The sequence below is a fragment of the Centruroides vittatus genome, unplaced genomic scaffold (genome assembly GCF_030686945.1).
Source record: "Centruroides vittatus isolate TY-2023 unplaced genomic scaffold, ASM3068694v2 contig_980, whole genome shotgun sequence".
Taxonomy (NCBI): domain Eukaryota; kingdom Metazoa; phylum Arthropoda; class Arachnida; order Scorpiones; family Buthidae; genus Centruroides; species Centruroides vittatus.
In genome coordinates, this window is record NW_027122652.1 from 136,747 (window position 1) to 159,499 (window position 22,753).

Sequence of the window (22,753 nt, forward strand, 5' to 3'; positions counted from 1 at the left end):
TTGGTGGTGAGGCGACTCAAGCGGTGTGTCTTACCTGGCGTAAGCAATGACATTAAGTTGTATGCTAGATACGTGGATGATGTGTTGATTATTTGGAGAAAAAAACCAACTTGTCAGCGTTCATCGAGGCTTTCAATGATAATGTTTACAGCCTCTCGTTGCGGGCGGAACAACAAAGCTTCACCAATGTACACACTCTTGATATAGACATCACATTACAACATGGTCGATTAAGAACTAAGATATTCCATAAAACCTCATATGCTTCACTTTTCATCTATGCAAAATCTCATGATCCTTTTGGTTACAAGATCTCTGCTTTTAAGGCCCTAGTAAGAAGGGCTTACACCCATTGTTCGATGGTAGAAGATAGGAGAATAGAACTGGAGTATATTTCAAGTGTAGCTAGTCAGCATGGTTACTCTGCACACCTAATTAACAATCTGGTTGCACGTCAGGAACAACCAGTGGAAACAGCACTTCCAGGAGATGAGTCCTTTTTACCTATTGCTTACAGCAAGATCCTTACTAACACCTACAAACAAATAGCCCGCTTTACAAGTAATAGGATTGTTTACAGGAGATCCCCAACAGTTTTCTCTTGTTTAAGAAACAATAAGGACCAATTGGATTGAAATAATATCCCAGGTGTATATTCTATCCCTATTTACTATCCTAGGGTGAACCATCCTGGTGCATATATTGGTGCTACCACATGTTGTCTTAGATTGTTTAAATATACATAAAGAATACCTGATTTGATTCTAAATTAAAAAAGTTGTACATCAAATTATAATTTTTGCAAATTTTTTGAGGACAATTATTTTTAACATTTTTTTTTAAAATAATATATGGCAATATATTAATAATAATTTTTATTTCAGATTATTGACAATCATTATCTGTTAAGGCTAATTGTTAAATGTAGTATTCAAATTTATTAGTTGGAATGTTTCATTTTACATTTCTGTAGGAGGTAACATGTCTACACAAATGCCAAATTAACTTTCTTTTATCTCGTAGTGAATCAACACAAAAAACAGTTCACATAATCCATGATACTAAATGCTTTGTTTAAGAGATAAACATTATTGAACTATGATATTTAAATAAAAAGCACTTTTGCTCATGTATAACTTGAGCTTCTTTAGTTAATGCTATTCTAAAGAAGGCTTCATGAATGAGAGCTGTATGCCAGGAAATCTATGAATAAACACTTGAAGGAAATGAGAGTTGATAAGCTGTATGCATCTGTTGTTCTTTACAATTAAGATTATGGACTAGTCATCTTTAGTTATTGTACACATGGTTAACCTTTGAATGTCCATCTAGTGCTGAAATTATACTTGTGTCACCATCTGATACCTTAATGGAAGCAGAGTAACACTACCATTTCAAAGTAAAATTTTTGTCTGATTATGTATTGAGAAATTAAATACTAACATGGAAGAAACAAATAAAAATATCAAGAAATATTGTAGCCTTGAACAAATAACTAAACGAATGGTCAACATTGATTCTATAATAGATATAAATAGTTTGTGCTTCCATGTTATAAATTTAAAACAGTTTAAAATACTAGCAAAAGACATTCATATTATCTATATATATATGAAAATGGACGTGTGTGTGCCTATATCCACTCTGCAGCCAAAACTACACATCGCACATGAATGGTGTTTGTGTGTGATCGTAGCCCCAAGTCTCCCATCGTGCACTATGGTGGTTGCGTCTCGATAGCTATAAGGGTGTGGGAGATATGGAGGTTGAAAGTGGTTGACTACAAAAATGTATGATGCTTCAATGAGAATGTTCCAGTTATTTCTAGAAAGTTCCAGAACCTAGAGGTGAAATTTGGTACACAGTTAGGGTACGTCATGAAAATGCACACCAAGAAGGGATTTTTCGAAATTCCCCCTGCAGGGGAGAGGGAGAGCATTAACCTGGAGAACAGCTTTCTACTGTACTATTTTAGATGTGAATTTTTGTTTTTAACTACGTTTCAGTAGGGTACGCAATGAAAATGAACACTAAGAAGGGATTTTTTGAAATTTCCTCCGCAGGGGAGAGAGAGAGATTAAGTCTTAACCTGAAGAACGGCTTCTACTGTACTATTTTAGATGCAATTTTTTGTTTTTAATTACATTTTTAATTAGTTGTCCCAAGTCTCCCATTATGCTCTATGGTGGTTGCGTCTCAATAACTATATGGGTGTGGGAGATATGGGGGTTGAAAGTAGTTGACTTCGAAAATGTGTGATTCTTCAATGAGAATGTTCCAGTTTTTTCTAGAAAGTTCCAGAATTTTTTGGAATATTGTAGAATTCTCACACACATTCTCTGTCCTCTCATTCTTCACCCCTACAACCTACCCCCTCTCATTTGTTTTTAAATTAATATTACATTATAGTACATTTTTTAAATAATCAAATAATTAAAAAAAATTAAATCATAAAAACAAACAACAAATATTCTGGAAAGCTTTGGATTACTTTAATAATTTTTAGATCTTTCAAGAATGTTCCATAATATTCTATATTATTTCAGAAAGACTTTTGGATTTTTCCTATAACAGATTAACTGATGCAACCACCTAAAGAGGTGAAATTTAGTACACAGTTAGGGTACGCCATAAAAACGCACACTAAGAAAGGATTTTTCGAAATTCCCCTGCGGGGGAGACAGGGAAAGCATTAAGTCTTAACCCGAAGAACGTCTTCTACTGTACTATTTTATATGTGATTTTTCATATTTAACTACGTTTAGTCTTCATTGAGTACTTAGGGGCATTAAATTGATAACATTTCAGACATTGTTATAAATATTTTTATATATTTTGATTTTTTAACCAAATGTTTGAACTGTTTTAAATTAGAATTTGTTTTTTTATGTTGGTTGGATTATAGAATAATTGTAAACGTTCCAGAAAATTAATCAAATTGAAAACAATTTGTTTGATTCTCAGCAATTCCCATCATTCTCAGCAGTAGGTGTTATATAACAATTTACTATGGTTGTTGAAATATTGAATGTAAATAGGGTTTGCTTGCAAAATCCGCACGAACACAGTTGCAGATAACAGTTGAGAGATTGTGGGTTGAAAGTGTTAAGAATGGGAGTGTTAACAAAGGAAGTGTTAAGAGAAAGCGACGTACAAGATTTACAGGCACAGATGCGGTTTTATGCGTTTTTGCAGGAAATCAAACATATTTTTAGACCCATCTAAAAATTCTCTAATTAGTCTCTGGAAACAGGGGGACCTAATTCTTGCATTCTATGAAAACGGGTAAGGTTGGCTATAACATAATAATCTTAATCTTCGCTATTGTTACTTTTTGTCCGAGCAATGCTGGACTTATCTGCTAGGAAAAGAAAAGTCTTTTAACGCATGTCTTTTATATTAAAAAAAAACTATATTACATATAAATGTACGAACAAAAAAAAACCCAGCAAAGCGGGTACTTGCAGCTAGTTGTTATATAAATACAATTTAAGTTTATAATATTTTACACAAAATATATCTTGTATATCATATAATAATCTTGCCAAGAATCAAGTTAGCAAAAGATTAAATATATCATGAATTTTAAGTCAATAACTTAATAAATTTATCTAAAGTTAGAGAATTAAAATAAAAAGTTTTGAATTTTATTGATTTTATGAGCTAAGAAGAGAAAGGTAAAATTGAATCATTTTGATTAAACTATAGATATACAGAATATATCTTTTTAAATTAAATGAATGCATTATGTAAAATTCAATTTGCAGACATTAATTTTTGTTATTTAAAAAATGTTATTATTCATTACCATATCAGGATATCTATTTAATTGTAGAGGCATTACAGGTATACATATAAAGACAAGGGGAAAAGAAATGTGTAAATGAAAAGGTTTGTAATAAATTTTTGTTTACTTGAATTTTAAAGAGTTATTGACCATCCCGAATATGGGATGGACATTACTTGGAGAACTTCATTAAGAAAATTAAATGAGGTAGGACTTCAGATTTAGTATAGCTAATTTTCTATTATAAATTTTACATTTGAAATCCTATGTCAATGATGAACATTAAATGTGATTCAGTTTTTTATATACTTTTACAGTTCAAAAATTATATTATTATGAATCATCACCTATTAATATATGCTTAGATATATGTTACATTTCATATTCATTATTAAATAATATATTTCCTTGATTCTAAGAAGTATCACCAGTTTTAAATTCAATTTTAAGATTTTTTTATGGAAGGAAAATTTTTAAATAATTAGTTTTGTAAAGTTATATCAGTTTAGAAAAACAATACAATTTTCATGAAACAGATAGTGTTTGGTAGTTATGTTAACCACTCAGCAGTGAGGGACGTATATATATGTCGAGGGCGATCGTGTGACAGTGGTGAGGGACGTATATATCCGCTAAATTCTTTTGGGGGTATTGCCAAAAACTACCACAAAAAAGAATTCACATAAAAAATGAATTATGTAATAATAAAAAAAGACTTTTCTTTACCAGACATAATTTCACAAATACTTTTTCTGAAATGGAAATGAGAAAAATTGCGTGAAAAAATACTTTAAAAATTTCCAGGTATATTCTCCACTACTAAGGGATAGAACCCTAGAACCATACCTGATTCTTTCACTGCTGAAAGGTTAATATCCTCTGCATATACAATAACTGTGTTTTTTTGGGTGTTACCATATAATGCCATCTTACAAGTATTTTAAAAAGCTTTTATAATATAATATAATATATAAAACTTTCATTATTTATTAAAAAAGCAGTTTAAAATTATGACCATTGAGCAGTATAGCCAAAAATATCTATTATTGATGCATATCACATGGTCTGATTATTATTTTGACCTGCAAGTGTCGACATCGTCAATTCTAAGATGCACTTCCAGTTTGGACAAGTAAAAATGGCTAAAAAAACATGCATCACAGAATCAAGGAAATACAACGTGTAACATTCTTGGTAATATTTAGCAAAAATATACAAGGTGATTCACTTGGGAGTGAACACTTACTTTGTTCAATACTTCATGATTATGCATTCGTATTTGAATATTGTGTAATGTAAATCGTTGAATATGGTAAATGTAAAGCTTTGATCTATAGTGTGACCGAGAGTCAGATACGACTAAACAGATAGGATTAGGTAAAGTGAACTTTAATTAACTATTTTGTCATGAAGTAAAGAATCATTCCATTCATCTTGCTCTGCTCATCTTTTCATTTTATACAGAGATATTCAACACAATAAGTGTTCTGTCCCAAGTGATTCACCCTATATGAAACATTATCAGAAATAACATTATATTTTAAGTAAAAAGTTTATTTATAATAAAAATACTCATAGCAAAAGAATTATTTTTATGTCTTTTCTTATTGATATAAGTTTTATTTTATTTTTAACCTTTTACAGTTAAAAACAAAAATTAATTATGAAAAACTTTAGAATTAGAAGTTATTTTATTTATTCATCAGTTGATTAGAGGTTATTTATTCTCTATATCAAAGAGAATATAAATGATAGACAATGATATTAATATACTACAAGAAATTCTAGTAGTATTGATAATTTTTTACTATCAGTACTAAATGTGTCATTATTTGTTTTTAGCTTGAAGATTTTCATTAAAAAAACTAATTTAACAAAATAACTTGTTTTTTATTAATTTAGTTTCAATTCTGATACTACTAAACTTATAAATGTAAAAATCAATCTAAATATTAATATAATTCAAAATAATCAAAACTTCTATGTAAATCCATAACTTAAGTAATTATGATAAATATGATAATGATATGTTAATATTATTTAACAAGAAATCTCATTTCTGAAAATACATTTTAAATGAATTTTATATTTATATTTTACAGGTCTCTGATGAAAATATTGATAGTCAGTTTTCCCAAAAAGAAAGGTTCTATAGTATACTAGATAATTATTATGATGGAAAACCTGGTAAAAAGCCATTTACTCGTGAAAAATTACAACGTATGATTAAAGAAATAACTGATGCAAAACTGAAAACGTATGTTTTATTTTTTCAGTTATCTTAGTTAATGTTCTAATTCATTAAACAAGTGTTAAACATTAATAATTACTTAAAACATTAGTAATGCAGTTGAGAGGACACAATGATTTTTTTTCTTTTTTTTCTGTGCCACTGACTACTGAAAGTGAACAAAATTTCCTTACTTTTGGAAAGATGTTTTATTATTCGTTTATTTAACCATCTTTTACAAAATGCATTTCATCCAAATTGTTTGGCCCTCTTCGGTTGTTCTTTAAACAAAATATAATATAAATGCCTAATCCAGTGCAATTTTATATTTCGTGTACAAAATATGTAAATGTAGAATTCCTGCCACAACCACATTTATGTTTGTGCTACTGCTAAAACACATGTCACTAACATTTAGAAATCTACATTTTTCTATTTTTAATTTTGAGAGGTACAGGTACACAACAGCATATCATTAAAGGGAGATACCAATAACTATGTACCAGTGCGTGAATTTTTATAGCGGGCACCTCCTGTAGAGTTCTTGATTTTCTTGGAGAAGCATTGAATTGTTTTGAAGTTTCACTATGAAAATTTTAACTGCCTAAAGAAGTAAAGGTCACATAGTTGCCACAGTAGTGTACACTTACATAGAACACCTACTTGGCATTGTTAGAACATTTGGTGTCCTAAAATGTGTTGTTCTGATATATAATACATACTGAAGAGACCCAAATTAAGGTTGAAAACATTTTATGAATAAATAATAAACAGTTCCTGAAGTAATAATTATTATTTTTTTGATGTTTGTGCTGTACATAAATAAAGTCTATTCTTTGTAACTACTCTTTCCAATTTCAGTAATCAGATGACCAAAGCAGTAATTGTCAGCCTGCTGTTTTGTGGGCAGTGTCTTGATATATGGTCTTGTTGATGGCCTTGTCATTCAACAAGACCATATTATTATTTGACCACCTTCATAGTGGGCCCATAATTGGTATAGAAGGAAAGGTCTTCTTAATGTCTTCAGTACAAAGGGTTAGGTTACAGATTATATGAATGGGGGCAAGAGCCCAAAGGACTTCTGCACTCCACAAGAAATCACTTCAGAAGTCTGATCTTTTCAAAGAAAACTAACAGACTTCTAAAGAAAAACTGGCAGATGTTACCAGAATTTAAAAAAAAAGGAGAAAAAGAAGACTATCTGAACAGGGGTATGCGTAGGAACATCCCGATACTGCCAATATGATACTATATTGACACTTTCCTTCAATAATGTGTACTTTTGGTCTGATATCAGTATTGATACTTTTCTTTGGGTATTGGATCTGGTTTCGTTACATTTTTTACAGAGTTATCAATAAGATCCGACCTAAGTTGAATTTTGCAGCTGAATCCAAAACCAAAACTGAACTTTGGTTTTAAAGTCAATTTCTGCCAAACCAAAACTAAATCTTACACTATTTTTGATTAAGTGAATCTTATATAGTAAATACTAACATTGCCTGGGCAAAAAGTAAGAACAAACATTAAGATTATTAGATTATTTCATACTTCTTCTAATCCTTCTATTATATTTAATATTAAATGATAGTATTTGATTTATATAACCAGAAAGGTTATCTTACATAAGGATTTATTGCACCAAGTGACCACTCTAAAACATTTAAAAAATTCTTTAAATTGTGTACAGTGGAGGAATAAAGAATTTTTAAAATGAGTTAGATTGGTCACTTGGTGTGATAAACCCTTATATAACCTTTCTAGTTATATAAATCAAATACTATAAAATATTGTATAGTAGTATGTAACTAACATTAAAATGAAAACCATATAAAGAGTTTGGTTATTTTAGCCTACCATTGTCATGTTTATTGCGATACTTAGATGATACAAAATGGCACAATTTCATTGGTCAAGTATAAAGTTAAGATATTTTCAATTGAAAATATCTTAAATTTTTTAAGATATAATTTTTCTAATGTTAGCTCTAGCAAATTGTTCAGTTTACAGCCAAATATCAAATTATAATCTGGCAATGACATAAAATTATGCAAAAACAGACGAAATATTTAAACTCAGCACCCTGAAAAACAACTGAAAACATATTTTGTGCTCATTGGTAGCCTTGTATTATGTAATTTTCCTATTCAAATGCCGCCATACTGCTGGGTTCGATAGGAAGAAAGGACTGTTGAGGAAGTGGGTTGAAATTAATTTGATAAAAAGTAGTAGTTGACCTCTTGGAAGAGAGGATAGTCAATGACTACTAATTAATGCTGGTCAACTATTAATGTTTGAAAAGTGATCCATATTGAATAGGTTGTGATGACTTTGCATGTGATCCATGTTGCTAACCTTAACATCCGAAAGACTTTGTATAAGACTAATAAAAATATTGTAAAAATGCCATAATTTGAAAAATATTGTAAAAATTTGATAAGAGTAATTGCTTTTATATGATTCCATAAAAAAATAAATGAATGGTGAAACCAGATTGAAAAAGTAATGCTCAGAAAAAGCATTAAGTAAAGGGAACTTTTGAAAGTTATCCTTCCTCAATCTCAAGAACAGAGTTAGATAGATGAAAGTCAAGATCAGATATGGAAAGCTTAACCAGATTAACTATATAAGAACTTCCGATTTGCACTGCAGGTTACATTATTACAATACAAAAATTTGTTCCTGGATAGAGCTAGATACATAACTGGCGTGATTCCATTGTTAACAGGAAAAGTAGGATGTACAGGGGAAAACTACTCCAATCCATGTAGGCAAGTGCTATTTGCTACCTGTCGCAGTAATGGCATAATAGTGCATCTATTTCGAGCTATATCATTGTCGTAGTAATTAAATGAATATAATATAAATTTTTTAAAATTATATCTTTTTTTATAAGAATTATATTTAGTTTATTATTTTCTTAAATTTTTGCCAATAAATGGCACTACTGTAAAGCCAGCAAATCGAAAGTAGACAGAAATTAATTGATATATAAAAATCTTATTGATATTTTGGGGTGATATGTATGATGGTATCACCTCCAAAAAATATCAATTTGAGGTAGAGGTATTTGAACATAACTGTTGAGTCTTGTAGCAATTGGTCAAACAGTCTAGGCATTCATAGCAAACAAACAAACATCCTCATTTATCTTTATTAATGACCAAAAATCAATAAATTTATTACATCAAACTTCATTTTCAGAATGTGTATACAGGATGCTTAGAGTTCAGATTACTATTTTTGCCAATTATTTGAAAAACTTGAAAATATATTAAAATCTGAAATCAACTTTTTTTTTAATTTTTTCTGCCCTGTGGGCACTAAGAGAGCCTCTTTTAGGTAGCCCATTGTGGATTCAGCCAGGTCCACAATGGGATAACCCTGTGGTGAGGGATAAGGCCCAACATATCTGGATGGACCACTCCCCAAAAATTCTTAGGGATTTTTCGACCCGTTCGGATTCTAATCCGGATCCCTAGAGCAATAGGCTGCCACCTTGACTGCTCAGTCATCCAACTTATATCTCAAATCAAATGATACAGTATTGGTAACATTTAGTTTATATTAGAGATCAGTTTTAATAACTAGAATAAAGCATGTTATTTATGTTAAAATTAAAAGTTTCAATTACCTAAAATGTTTCAAAATCAAGCCACACATGGAACAGTGATAGGCAGTAAGATTTCCAGCTTCAATATCTGATGCCAATACTGACTGTTATTGATACTTTTAAGTTTGATATCAGTATAGATATTGGTATCAATACTTTTGTGGTATCGGGATGTCCCTGGGTATGCATACACAAAACTGAGATGCAGAGATGTCTTGCCAACAGAATTGCAAAAGCAGCAAAATGCTAAGGAGTTTCAGTTGGTACAAATGTTTACAAAAGTGACCAAAGTTGTCATGATGTCAACTGAAAAGCAAACATAATTCTTGCCAAACTTAACACAAAAGACAAGCTAGACAAAAATGACTTGGTCTGCTTTAAAACAGGAGTTTTTATACCACTGTGTGAAAATGACAGAAATAGTCCAATCTTTAACACCTCTAAAAAAATGTTAAAAGAAATACTAAGAGAAGAAGGTTGGTCTCAATAAAAGGGTAAGAAGCACCCTGCTAGGTTAGTAAATCAGCACTTAATTGCTGGAAATTCCCAAGTCCTGGCACCCATAACAGTAAAACTATAGTGAAGTTCAGTGGCGTGTCGTGACATTTGATGACAGGGAAGCTGTGCTTCTGTAAGAAGCCGACTTACAGGGGAAATCAATTAATTGCGCGTCAGGGCCCGTTCGTATTCGTTTGTTCGATAAGCCAGTAAAAACCGTATACTTCTTTAAATGTATTTTTAATAGATTATCTGACGTACTTAATAAATAAGAAAGTTCAATATAATTACCTCCGTTATTAGATTCAATAAATTCCCTACGCCCTCTAAATGCCAATTCTTGCTTTGAGAAAAAAACATATAACATCTATTAATTTAGATATATCTATTAATCGTAATTATCTCGTTATAATTTTCAATATTTATTTTATATTGTCTACCAATGTTAAATTCTATTCCTAGTTTGATTTCCAAATTGCTTCAATTTTACGAAAGAATCGTCATTCGTCATAAATTTTATCGTCAAAATGTCGAAATGTTTTTATTGACATATTTATATTTTATTTAGACATTGGTCTTTCTCTTTTAATAATGTTTTCTTTTTCATTATACGGTCTTGAGCCAAAACTTTTTTAAAATAAATTTTTGAATCACTAGCCACGATATAAGGGCTAAAATTAAAATTATCAGAAAAACTTACTTGGTAAAACAAAATGTGTGATGAATATACATGCCTAGTACAAAAAATTCTTCAATCGTATGAATATACTTTTAAAGAAACTTATAATTAAATATAACTTTGTGAAGAAACTTACATAAAAAAAACAAAATATTCTTTACTTTTTAAATCTTAAAACAATCCACTTAGTGAAATAGCTCCCTACGAGTGGCTAATGAGTGGAATCAGAGACATCCTGGTAGGTGTGCGGCGCGTGCATGCACGCAGGTTGCCAAATCCCGAGGGTACAGATACCTCTTTGTCAAATGTCAAATGCCTCTTTTGTCGCATCACTAGTATATCTCAAAGGACGCCACAGGGCTGTTGTAAATTTTAAACGTTTCTCACTATAGCTGTAAAAATCTAAATATGTTAAACTTAATAGTCATTTGTTTTCTAACTAATTCGTTTTAATACCAGGTGTACACGGAAATCAGTTCCCCACTGTACTGAGCTGGTGATTGGTTCGTTAAGCTTTTGTTTAAGTAAAATTCTGGCTCTTTCAGCAGGGTTTTATTTATGTCCCCGTTCCCTAATCTCTTAATTATTTAACTATTTCTTAGTAGAAATAAGTCAAAACCAGTTACTTTGTACTTGAATATCTGTAGTCTTGGGAAAACATTGGAAAGACAAATTTTTATGACAACGGATATAAAAATTGCAAATTTAAGGAAAATAAATTCTAGAGCCGTTTTTGTACCTTGACGTCTCATTCATTAAATTTGGTTGTAAATGATGCTGCCAAAATAACAGTTAATTTTTTAACATTATACAAGAATTGTACACGTTTTTTCTGCATTCTCTTACAGATGAGACATACTATATTCGTAATATCACCGGTTTAATATTGAAATCCGTAAGTAATATAAGATGGAAGAGCAGAATAAACGCAAAATAAATATATTAAATATTTTAATGGATTTTCTTTTTAACTCCTGTCAACTATACAGAACTATCATAAAAGCATGCCAGTAAACTCCTATCGGTTGGGTTAAGTTATAATTCTACTCTTAATTCACATAATGGGGCGAGGGCGGCCGAATATCTAGCAGGCAGGCGGCTAACAGCCCAGAACTGGTCTGTGATATAAAATTGGATGCTTTATGCGTGTGTTGCTTCTACCAGCTAAACCGGGTGAGGTTGGTGCTCTGTAAACCGCATGTGCCAATGCCTATATAATCTGGCTGATTGGAAACTGACCCGGTTTCGACATTCCTTCTGCCACCGAATTATTCGAATATACAATAGCAATCTTATCGTTTTTTCACATGTACTATAGAAATTTGTAAAAGATACATGATGCAGTTATAATAAAATATTAATTTTAATTAATGCAAAGTATGTACGTTAAAACATTGAAAATTTATATTTTATAAAATACAAGGGAAGGTCATTGGAAGGTGGAAGTGCGCTTCCATCGCTTCCAATGACGGCACGCCACTGGTAAACTCCTATCGGTTGGGTTGTTATAAATCTAGTCTAGGGTGGGCAACCCTTTTTATAACATGGGCCAGAATAAATTTTACGTTTTTTTCCGCGCCGTAGTAGTTAATTGACGCCTTCTTGTGACTCGTAATTTTTTTAGTCTGCAAATATGAAATAAATAAATAAAAAGTTAATTACTACATTTATTTTTTTTATCGTTTTCGAAAATTACAAAGAATTGGAAAAATAACTAATTAATAGTTATTTTTCCAATTTAATAATCTATTAAAGATCTCGCGGGCCGGATAGAAACTTTTCGCCAGCCGTAGCTGGCCCGCGGGTTGCCCGCCGTTGATCTAGTCTGCTTATGATTCACATAATCGGGCGAGAGTGGCCGAATATCTAGCAGGCGGCTAACAGCCCACAACCGCTCCGGGATATAAAGTAGGACTCTTTATGCGTGTGTCGCTTCTACCAGCTAAACCAGGTGAGGTTGGTGCTCTGTAAACCGCCTGTGCCAATGCCTATATAATCTGGCTGATTGGAAACTGACCCGGTTTCGACACTCCTTCCGCTACCGAATTATTCAAATATACAATAGCAATCTTATCGTTTTTTTTCACATGTAGTATAGAAATTTGTAAAAGATACATAATGCAGTTATAATAAAATATTCATTTTAATTAATTCAAAGTACGTTAAAATATGAAAATTTATATTTTATAAAATACAAGGGAAGGTCATTGGAAGGTGGAATCGGCGCTTCCATCGCTTCCAATGACGGCACGCCACTGGTGAAGTTGCATCTGACGTTTTCAACGTGAAAACATGTACATCGGACGTTCAGTGCTGCCATTCTGTAAGCCTAGAAGTTTGACAATGGCATTTGGAATGTCAGTGGAATCATGCTCAACATTCCAAATGCCATTGTCAAACTTCTAAGCTTACAGAATGGCAGTGCTGAACTTCTGATGTACACATTTTTGCATTGAAAACTTTGGCTGCAACCTCACTAATATTATAGGCAACCAGTTCAGAGAGATGCAAACAGTAAGTACTGAAGATAAGAATTAAATGCCTTTAAAGCAGTTAGAAACTGGAGCAAACACATCAAGTAGTTGCTAAAACTTGAATTTGGAAGCTTACTTAGTGGGATGCAAAAACCCTACTTCAGTGGTTCTCAACTTATGTTCTGTGGAATCCTAGGGTTCCACAATAAAATTAGTTCTTGAGCATTAATTAATAGTTTAAAATCTGTATAAAAAATTAATTTAAATGCTTAAAAAATTATTAATATTCCACAGGGATAAAAAGAATCTACACATAGATTCTGTATTGTGGAAATAAAATATATTGAGTCTAATGCTAAGAAAATTGAATCATGTATTCAATTCTTTGCATTCAAATACTAATTATTGTTACTAAAGTATGGGGGTAGCAATAATTGAATACTTTAGTGCTCATTTTGCAATTTGCAAAAAAAATCAAATGCATTCAACTCTCCCACCTCTCTCACAGATGATTTCATTGCTGATGAAATCATCTGTGAAAATTAATCCTTTATATTAATTAACAATTTGAATTACTAATACAATTCAGGTCTCCATAATTCAGCTGTTCACTAGTTTGACATGTCTGGTAATTGACACTAGTCAATTCTTGGGTATTATTAGTACTGTTGCTAGGTTGTAGACAAACTTCCCACTAGTTCAAAATCCAGTTCCCATTAAATTTTAACACATTATCTGAAAACAGAACTGAAACAGAGTTTTTGTTTCAGTTATGTTTATGATTTAACTTGACCAAAATGAATGTTATACGGAAATGTGCCACCCATTGATTTGTTCTGTAATCTCTCTGCACTTTCCATTTCTTCATTCTGCTCATTTCCTATTTAAAACATTTTATAAATAAACAATTCCACTTTAGGATCTTAGTGCAGTATATTGAACTTTGTACCATTCATTTCAAATTTCACACTAATGCTATCTGTACAGTGTTTTAATGATGTATCCTTAAATTCTTTACATTTTTTGTCATTTAGATACCTATATTTTCTAACTTCTTTGACAAATATTTCTAAATTGATTCTCATTCTCTTCACTATACTTTCTGCCATCACAACAATCAACTTACATGATTATTGCATGTGAGTATGTGTCATAAATCTGTGGGTTTTTATTTGTTATGGTATCACAGAAAAATGGAACAAAAACTGGAAAATTTAAATAGTTTTGAACTCTGCTTTCAGCCTTGTTTCTGTCAAACTGAAAGTTTTGTCAGTTTTATGATTCTGATGTGGATTCAGGTGATGTGGAGTACAGACTTTAAAGATTGTTAGGTTCATCCATTACCTTAGGTTGCTCAAATTGATTGTTCCCCTTCTATATTTTCTTGTTCTGTACAACAATTTTTTGATTAATACAATATGCTAATATCATGCAAATAAACAAATATTTTCTTTCCAAATGATGAAACCACTGAATTCACTTTACTTTCAATAATTTGTCAATCTCCGTAATCTGATACTTTTCTGGTACCATAAATGTCAGATTACCAGGATTGTACTGTATTTGTTTTTTCATTATTAAACTGTTTTTTGTATGTTCAATAAATTATTTTTGATTTTTTCGATTTATTGTTTTATTTATAATCAGTAAAACTGGTAAAGAGTTCAAAACTTATTATCAAGGTGAAAAGAGTTTCATGTTGAATAAGTTGGAACCATTCCCCTATTTAAATGTTTTCCACAAATATCTGCACCAATGTCACTATCATTTTTGGATCCATTTGTAAATTGGACTAAATTCTGTCAATTTAAGGTCACCCACTCCAGGTACTAATCAAGATGACTAGGAAAAGAGACCAAATAGCATTTGTCAGAAATAAACTAAGGTATAATATCCTTTCAGAATTTCTCAAAAAGATGTCTTTTAAAATTTCCCTCAGCTATGGGTATCACATCCCCTCTGTCCCTTATGGATTATTTCCCCAATATTGTACCAGTAAATTTGTCTCTCACCCAGTGTATTTTTTAATATCATATTACAAAAATTATGAATAAAACTAAGTACTGTGCATAAAACTATATACCTTACTTTTTATATTCACTCAAAATTTGACAATGAAAATTTTTCTTACTCGTTGGCCTGACATCCCCAAGATCTATATATATATACAGATTAAACAGACCTCATATGGAAAATAGTATGGCAAGTTCCATGAAATTCTCTGTCTTAATTTTACATGCTTCTATCCAAAATAATTGATTAATTAATACAGTAGGTGTGCAAAGTTTCATTTGTGTGTAATATCTACAACTTAATTGAACCAAAGGAAACAATTTGGAAATGAGTTTTATTTGAAACTGAATGCTCACTTTCCAAATGGATTAGTTGCTTCAAAGTTCAGTGCTTAACAAGCACCAAGTAAACATTGATTAAAAAAATAATTTTTGGCTTAAACATTATATATTTTTGATGATGCATGCTTTTGTAGATGAGTACACAAATTTAATTTCATTTAAATAGAAATTAAGGTTATAGATTTTTGTTCTTTAGTTTGTACATTTCTGATTAGAATCAGATAGGTGTACTGTATATTCTGTTGATTGTCCAAGAGCTGATGTTTCATAAGCAGTAACCACTACCAGTCCACTTTACAGAATTATGAAATATTAACACAATTACTTGTCCACTCAATTATTGCCACTCTGAGGAAATGTAGTACTTCCAAGCTTTATAAGCTAAACACTCATTTTTCAGAAATGCTTGAGAGTTGGGTGCTATTATTTTGGCAAGGAGCTGTTTGTGTTGACAGCTACACATACATACACATACACACACACAAGTTTCATTCAAATTGGATACTTAAACATCTGACCCTCTCCTTGTGAGTGAGATACTGAGTACTACTGTACTCACTGTGAAACTCTATATCTGGCTGTCACGTTTTGTGTTACTATGATCAGCCATCTGGATGAAACCATCACTATGGTATTATTGTAGTTTACTCATTGCAAATGGATGACAGTTCGTTACATTCTTTTTTCATTTAGATAATAAACAAATGTTTCTGAACGGTAACGTAGTCATTAAATAATGCACAACATATCAAGTGTGTTAGGTATGATGGGGAAGGATGAGATTTTTTCTTAACTGCCAACATACCATAAGTAATTTTTTGTAAGTTTGTGCTAACAGACTGGTAATTTGGCTTGTTTTCAATATTTTTTGTTAGCAGTTTTAGTGCCTTGTGCTCATCCTGTTACCTAACCTAAGGCAATCAGTCTCCAGTTTTAATACAGCTGTACAGAGGCAAGCCAATTTTTTTATACATTTAAAAATAAAAAAAATGAGTCTTACACATCAGAAAATACTTCATTATTTTATTGTGTGGGCCTATTTTGTGGACCCTGGTTCAGCTGCACTATTTGCAGTTTTATACCAGATGGTCTACAGTTTCTCATTTCCTGGTCTTTTGCATATCCTGGGATTTTGAGAAAAAATTTATCTCTGTCCCAGGATAAAATAAATCACTTATTTAGGATAATTTAATTATTTTTCATGTTTTAAGTAATTTCATATGTTCTGCAACTTCCATGATAGGCAAATAAAAAAAATTGCTATTGCTTGAATTTTCATTGAAAACTGATTACAACAAAAAAAATCTTTTAAATTGAATAGAAAATTTAAAGAAAAAGTGAAAATTACCTTCAGAGAGTAATACTTAAAAAAATTATCAATGTAAATTTTTATAGTAAGATTTTAAAAAACAATGATGGATAATACTCTGATCATTCAATTTTGTCTGTATTTTACGAACAAAATGTCCTGCTGCTGAGAATGCTCTTTCTGATTCTAATGCCAAGGGCAGAATTGTATTTATTGCATTCAAGAGTAGAGAAATGTTCTGGTCATGATGATTTTTAGTTCCTTTTTAAGATGCTGCAGTACTTCTTTTGCTGTCTAGTATTCCTAATTTTTCTACCTTTGCTGCTTTAATAGTGACAGTACCTTTTCAACTGGAGTCATTGAAGATGAATTGGAGGACAGCTGGTTTTTGAAAATCATTATATTCACCTGTTTCACTTGAGGTAGAATCAGCAGGTACTCCAAAAAGATGATCTAATATCTGCTGCCAAAATTAACATAGACTTGGTTGGTAAGGCTGGTAAACTTCTGTCACTTGCAAAATTGCAACTTTTTTATATTCTTTCCAGTATTGAGAAAGTGTATAAGGCCAATCAATTTCTTGTTTCTTCTCTATTATATCTTAAATAAAGGACTCCTTTAGTCATTTTGAAAAAGGTAAGTTTACTTGATTTACAAGATGGATTGAAAACTTTCCAGAATTGCCACTAGGGGATGATTTGTTTGGAAATATTTTTCCCATGCTGCATTAGCAAATCTCTCATATGCATTGATACCAAATTTCACATTGATCTGGCCAATAGTTAAGTTTTTACAAGCATTGTGAGATAGCCTGTGTGCCTGTTCATATATGGAGCAAAGTAAAAATAAAGCTGTTAACAAATTTTTCCATTTGGATGAAAAACTTCAGCAGAAATCAAATCCAGGTTGGATGTTGTTCTTATTGATTCATCACCTTCGTTTACCACAGTAAAGTTTTGGGTTTTGGAATTCAAGTGTAGCCACACACACAAGTAATGAACCATATTCAGGATGACCAAAAACTGCTACCACTTCAGAAATTGGCTAAAATCTATGGTATGCTGTTAGAAGATCACTAAGTCAAAGTTTGCTAAATTGAGTTTAAAAAATTGTCTGCAAGTTAGATGTCACATTTGCTCAGTCTGGAGATAAAATGCATTTGAGCCTGAGTTTCAGCAAAGACTTTGGAATTGTTTTAAGAGGAATCCAATGGATTTCAAGCAGCAATTTGTGACAATGGATGAGACCTAGATTTACAACTACACATTGGAAACAAAAGTTTGATCAAAACATTGGATTGAAGATGGTGAGCAGGTTTAAAAGATGACAAATGACTATTCATTCAGCTGGCAAGATAATGGCATCAGTTTTTTGGGACACCAAAGGAATTTTGTTAATTGACTATCTTGAGAAAGAAAAACTATCACTGGCCGATACTATGCAACACTTCTGACCAGCCAAAAGCAGCAATACAGAAAAATGCCTGAGAATGCGTAAGAAAAAAGCGTTGTTTCACCATGACAGTGTATCTGCACATTCAAGTGTTCCTTCAGCAAAAACTGGCAGAAATTAAGTTTGAAATCCTTCCACATCCACATATTTGCTGGATTTGCATCCTTCAGATTTCTTTCTGTTCTTGAAACTCAAAACATTCAGCTGGAAAGATTTTGGTCCAATGAAAAGGTGATCAAAGCTGTAAACAGCTATTTTGGAGAATTTTGGAGAAAACCATTTTTGGGAGGGAATTGAAAAGCTAGAAAAATGTTGGATCAAGTGTGTTAAGATTTGAGGGGATTATGTTGAAAAATAAAGCATAACTTGGAAATAATTTATTTTGTTTTTATTGTCATTCCAGAAACTTTTCAATCACCCTCATAACTCATTTAAAATGAAAGAAAAAAAAAACACCTGATGAAAGTAAAGTTGATCCTGTGTTGCCCAGCTTTAGAATTTCTGGAAAAAAGAATTGGCCTGAAATGGGTTCAAAGTCTCACTACAGGCTGATTCTTTTCATCCAGAAATTCTAAATTTAAAGTTAAATAGTTATAAATTTTAAAGTTAGCAAGAGATGGCAGCCTAACTGCCTATGCCTAGACAAATTAATTCATATATATATATATATATATATATATATATACAACAATTTACATCCTAAATTGTATATCACATATACTATATTTTATGTATTTGTGGCCTGAAGAGTGGATGTTTTAATCCTGAAATGTATAGTGAATAAAAATGTATTTTGTCAACTGAATTTTGTCTCCTGATTAAAAACAGACTTTGTTGTAAGAGAAACTTGGGTTTATCTTCTGATAGTCTTAATATTGGAACACCTGTAGGTTTTTCTGCATTTATATAAATTAATTCGTATCTAAACATTTAATTAGCCTTATTATAGCCTAATAATTCAGCAGTTTGTTTGGTTTTAAATAATAAGCAGGTTCATGGAGTTGTTTATATACTTGCACACTTTGCATAATCTAGCATAATGCAGTTACTGAGTCTATTGAACATGATGACAAAACACCATCAGTGCAATTATACAAGATATTACAGGTTCTGACAAGTAAAGAATTTTGAGAGTCCTGCAAGAAATACATATTGACTATTGACATTCTGTTTTATGAATTAATTATACTTTCTAATAGATTTTCCCAACTTAACAAAACTAAGGAAAAACTAAATTTTTAAGGAATTTGCAGAATTTTCCACAAAATTGAAATGATTAAAATCAACTGAGATCACAGGCTCCTGATAGAGAAACCTTAATACGGTCCATGGTAAATCAGCAATGAAAAGTTTCTGTGGTGCCTCCTTTCATTGATATCCTAAATAAATGCTTATTTTGCCTAATGGTTAATCCAGCCATGGATCAGATCATGAATGACTTGGTAAGGTTTGAACCTAAAGTTATTCAAAGCATGTTTCTAAGTTAATGTTTTTGATTAATAAAATCTGGGTTTATGCATTATATCAAATTTGACTCTATGATGTCATCTTCATAATTGGTCTGAGGTAATGATTTATTTTAGTTTTCAACTGTACAAAGAGTTTTGTATTATTGCTATGTTATACACTTAATAATTTTGCCATTAGTATAGAGAACAAGCCTTAACTTTAACAATATTAGATCACTGGAAATTTTTAATGAAAACATGGAAAATTCATGGAAATTTACAATGACAAACTGCTATGAATCTGCCAATATTTATGCCCTCTGCAGAGACAAATGACCAATGACATAGTGTTAAGTTTAAGCATATTATTACACATGACCTTTTAGAGAGTCTTCCCTGCTCCAAAAGGTAACCTGAGATAGTTCTGGGCCTTCCAACAGAACCTCAAGAACCACCCAGGGTCATAGGCATAACTGCAGTGATAGAAAAGTGTGCAGTATATTCAGGCTTTACAATTTTAGCTGTAATTTTTTCAAAGCACTTCAGACCACTAAATTAAGGCAGTGTGGACAATTCTACATCAAACCACCATAGTGTTAATCTGAAAAAGGGTACAAGGTTGCAAATGCCAGGATGTGCCAAGAATACTTTTGCAAAATCAGAAAATACACCTGACTTTATCAAGCATCAGCCCAACATGCAAAATCCATAAAAGGCTAGATACTGAAGAAGAAAACTTCACTTTTTTTACTATGGAAGAAAGGCTCATAAAATCCCATCAGTGAGTAAAGGGACAAGATTCCATAAGATAACACGAGCTATTATGTCTATACCAATTCTGAGTGAAAGATGTCTTTTGAAGAAAGTCTGAAAAAGTGTTAGGAGTTTATCCAGATATAAAGCAGAACAATTATCATATGCATAATCCTGGACATACAATCCAGGATACCATCCATCAAACTGTCAGAACCATTGAGATTCTTTAGAAGTCCATAAAACTGAAAGAACAATCTATGAGCAGTTTTGCATAATGGATCTTCAGAAACAAAACACGTTAATTTGTTGCTGAGAAAGATATTTTGTTTCTGTATATTTATTTGCTGAGCACTTTTGATATTAATGGATCTTCTTTGATTTTTCCCTGAGAGTATCATTATGCAGTTGGCATAATGGATACTCTCAGGGAAAAATCAAAGAAGAAAATCACTATATTATAATGGTAAAGCATGAAATCATCCATTGAACAAAACATGTACTGACACCATATTCAAGTGCAGCATATTAAATCTGAAAAAAGATTTTTACCAAAAGCACTAAGAAAAACAGCTAGTGTAGTTTCATATATATCCAAGGCTTTTTTAATTTGGAAAACCAATCATGTAAAGCAGTCTCACAGAACTTTCCAGATTGATAGCAAACTAAAGGGAATGGAGAGGAAATTTATTTAAACAAACATTCTTCACAAGCCTATCAATAAACTTCTCCAATATCTTTAACATGAAAGAAATTAGACTAATAGGCATAAATGCTTTGGCTTCAAAAACTTTATGCAAGAAAGAGGATCATGAATAAAAATTACATTAACAAGCTCCTAAGTCAAAGACTAATAGCCAAGATAAACATAGCAGATGTTTAATCATGAAGGACATGACATATTCTTCATTCATAGTTCCTTCTACATCATAAAAGCAGAACATTGACTTCCTGTTGCTATTGGCTGATATTACAGGACTTTACTGATGAGATGACTGTTTTTTTTTCCTGGATTGTACAGATAAGTTACACCTAACTTTTGTATCCTGTTACAGTCTTGGAAAGAACATCTTAGTTGTTCTTGATGTGATCCTGCCATTTCTTGTAGGTAGTCAATTGATACAGCTTTTGGATGTCTGACAGCAGTCTTGGTAGTGATGTGTTTTTTTGTATTTCATAAATTACAGTACTTAGTAAATTTTCTCAATGGTTTTGGGTGTATCTGGTAACAGGTTGATCAAAATGCTGAAAATTGTCTTGCATAATGAGAATATCATTCAGATGTTTATATTCTTCACATTGCTTTGGTGCTAGAGTTTTTTTTAAGTATTTGATGTGTCTCAGTTTACATTTTTCCAGTTTAAAAGAAAACTTGATATAAACACATTTTGTTTGTGAAGTGACCAATTTAATTTCATAATGTATGATGTAAAATAAATGAGTGCAACGTGCAAGTGTAGTCAACCAATGAAAAGAAAGGCTATGAGTGAGAAAGTAGGTTGAAGGGAAATAGGTTTCTATTAAGAAAATTAAAAATAATGAAAAATAGTTTGAGAAAACATCACACACTCCTGTTAAGTTATAATGGGTTAAAATTCATGACAACTTGAAATAAATCACGTAGAAAAGGTGCAGAATGAGAGGAAATTTGTAAAGTTGAATCCATTTCCCTATTTTTACAAATCAACCTTCCCCTTCAGTTTTCCCCCACCAGTTGATTATACCCTAAACTACTTTACTATTTGAAACAACGATTTGTGAGGCTTGATTGCAATGCTTTAAGTGGTATAATACCATACTACACTTGATTTTGGTACCACAGCAGCACTCCAGAAACTTTTCAATAGGACCACACGTACTACATACAATATGTATTTTCTCTATTCAAAAAAGTAATACTTTAGTTAGACTTACCAAGATATATTGATTGAAAATGTTTGTATTGCTTGAACAGTTCAGCATACAATGTCTTGCATAGTCATTTTACATTTTGGTAAATGGAGTTTTAGCTATATAATTAGCTAGATTATTTCAGGTATAAAATGCTTGCTTTCAGGTAGCCAACTGTTTAGATTTTTTTTGTAAAGGAATGCTTTTTTCCTGTGTCAGGACAGCTTCAGCGTCACAAGTCATTGTTCCAATTGAATTTGAAC

At 31.5% G+C, this 22,753-nt stretch overlaps 1 protein-coding gene across 1 annotated transcript in view; it reads left to right on the plus strand.

Annotated features, from left to right (window-relative positions):
• The window catches only part of LOC136985897 (uncharacterized), a 53,812-nt gene that overhangs the window by 25,526 nt on the left and 5,533 nt on the right, over positions 1-22,753 (plus strand). Inside the window, exon 6 of the mRNA XM_067283288.1 lies at positions 5,890-6,044. Within this exon, the coding sequence (XP_067139389.1) occupies positions 5,890-6,044 (155 nt within the window). The remainder of the gene's footprint in view (positions 1-5,889; positions 6,045-22,753) is intronic.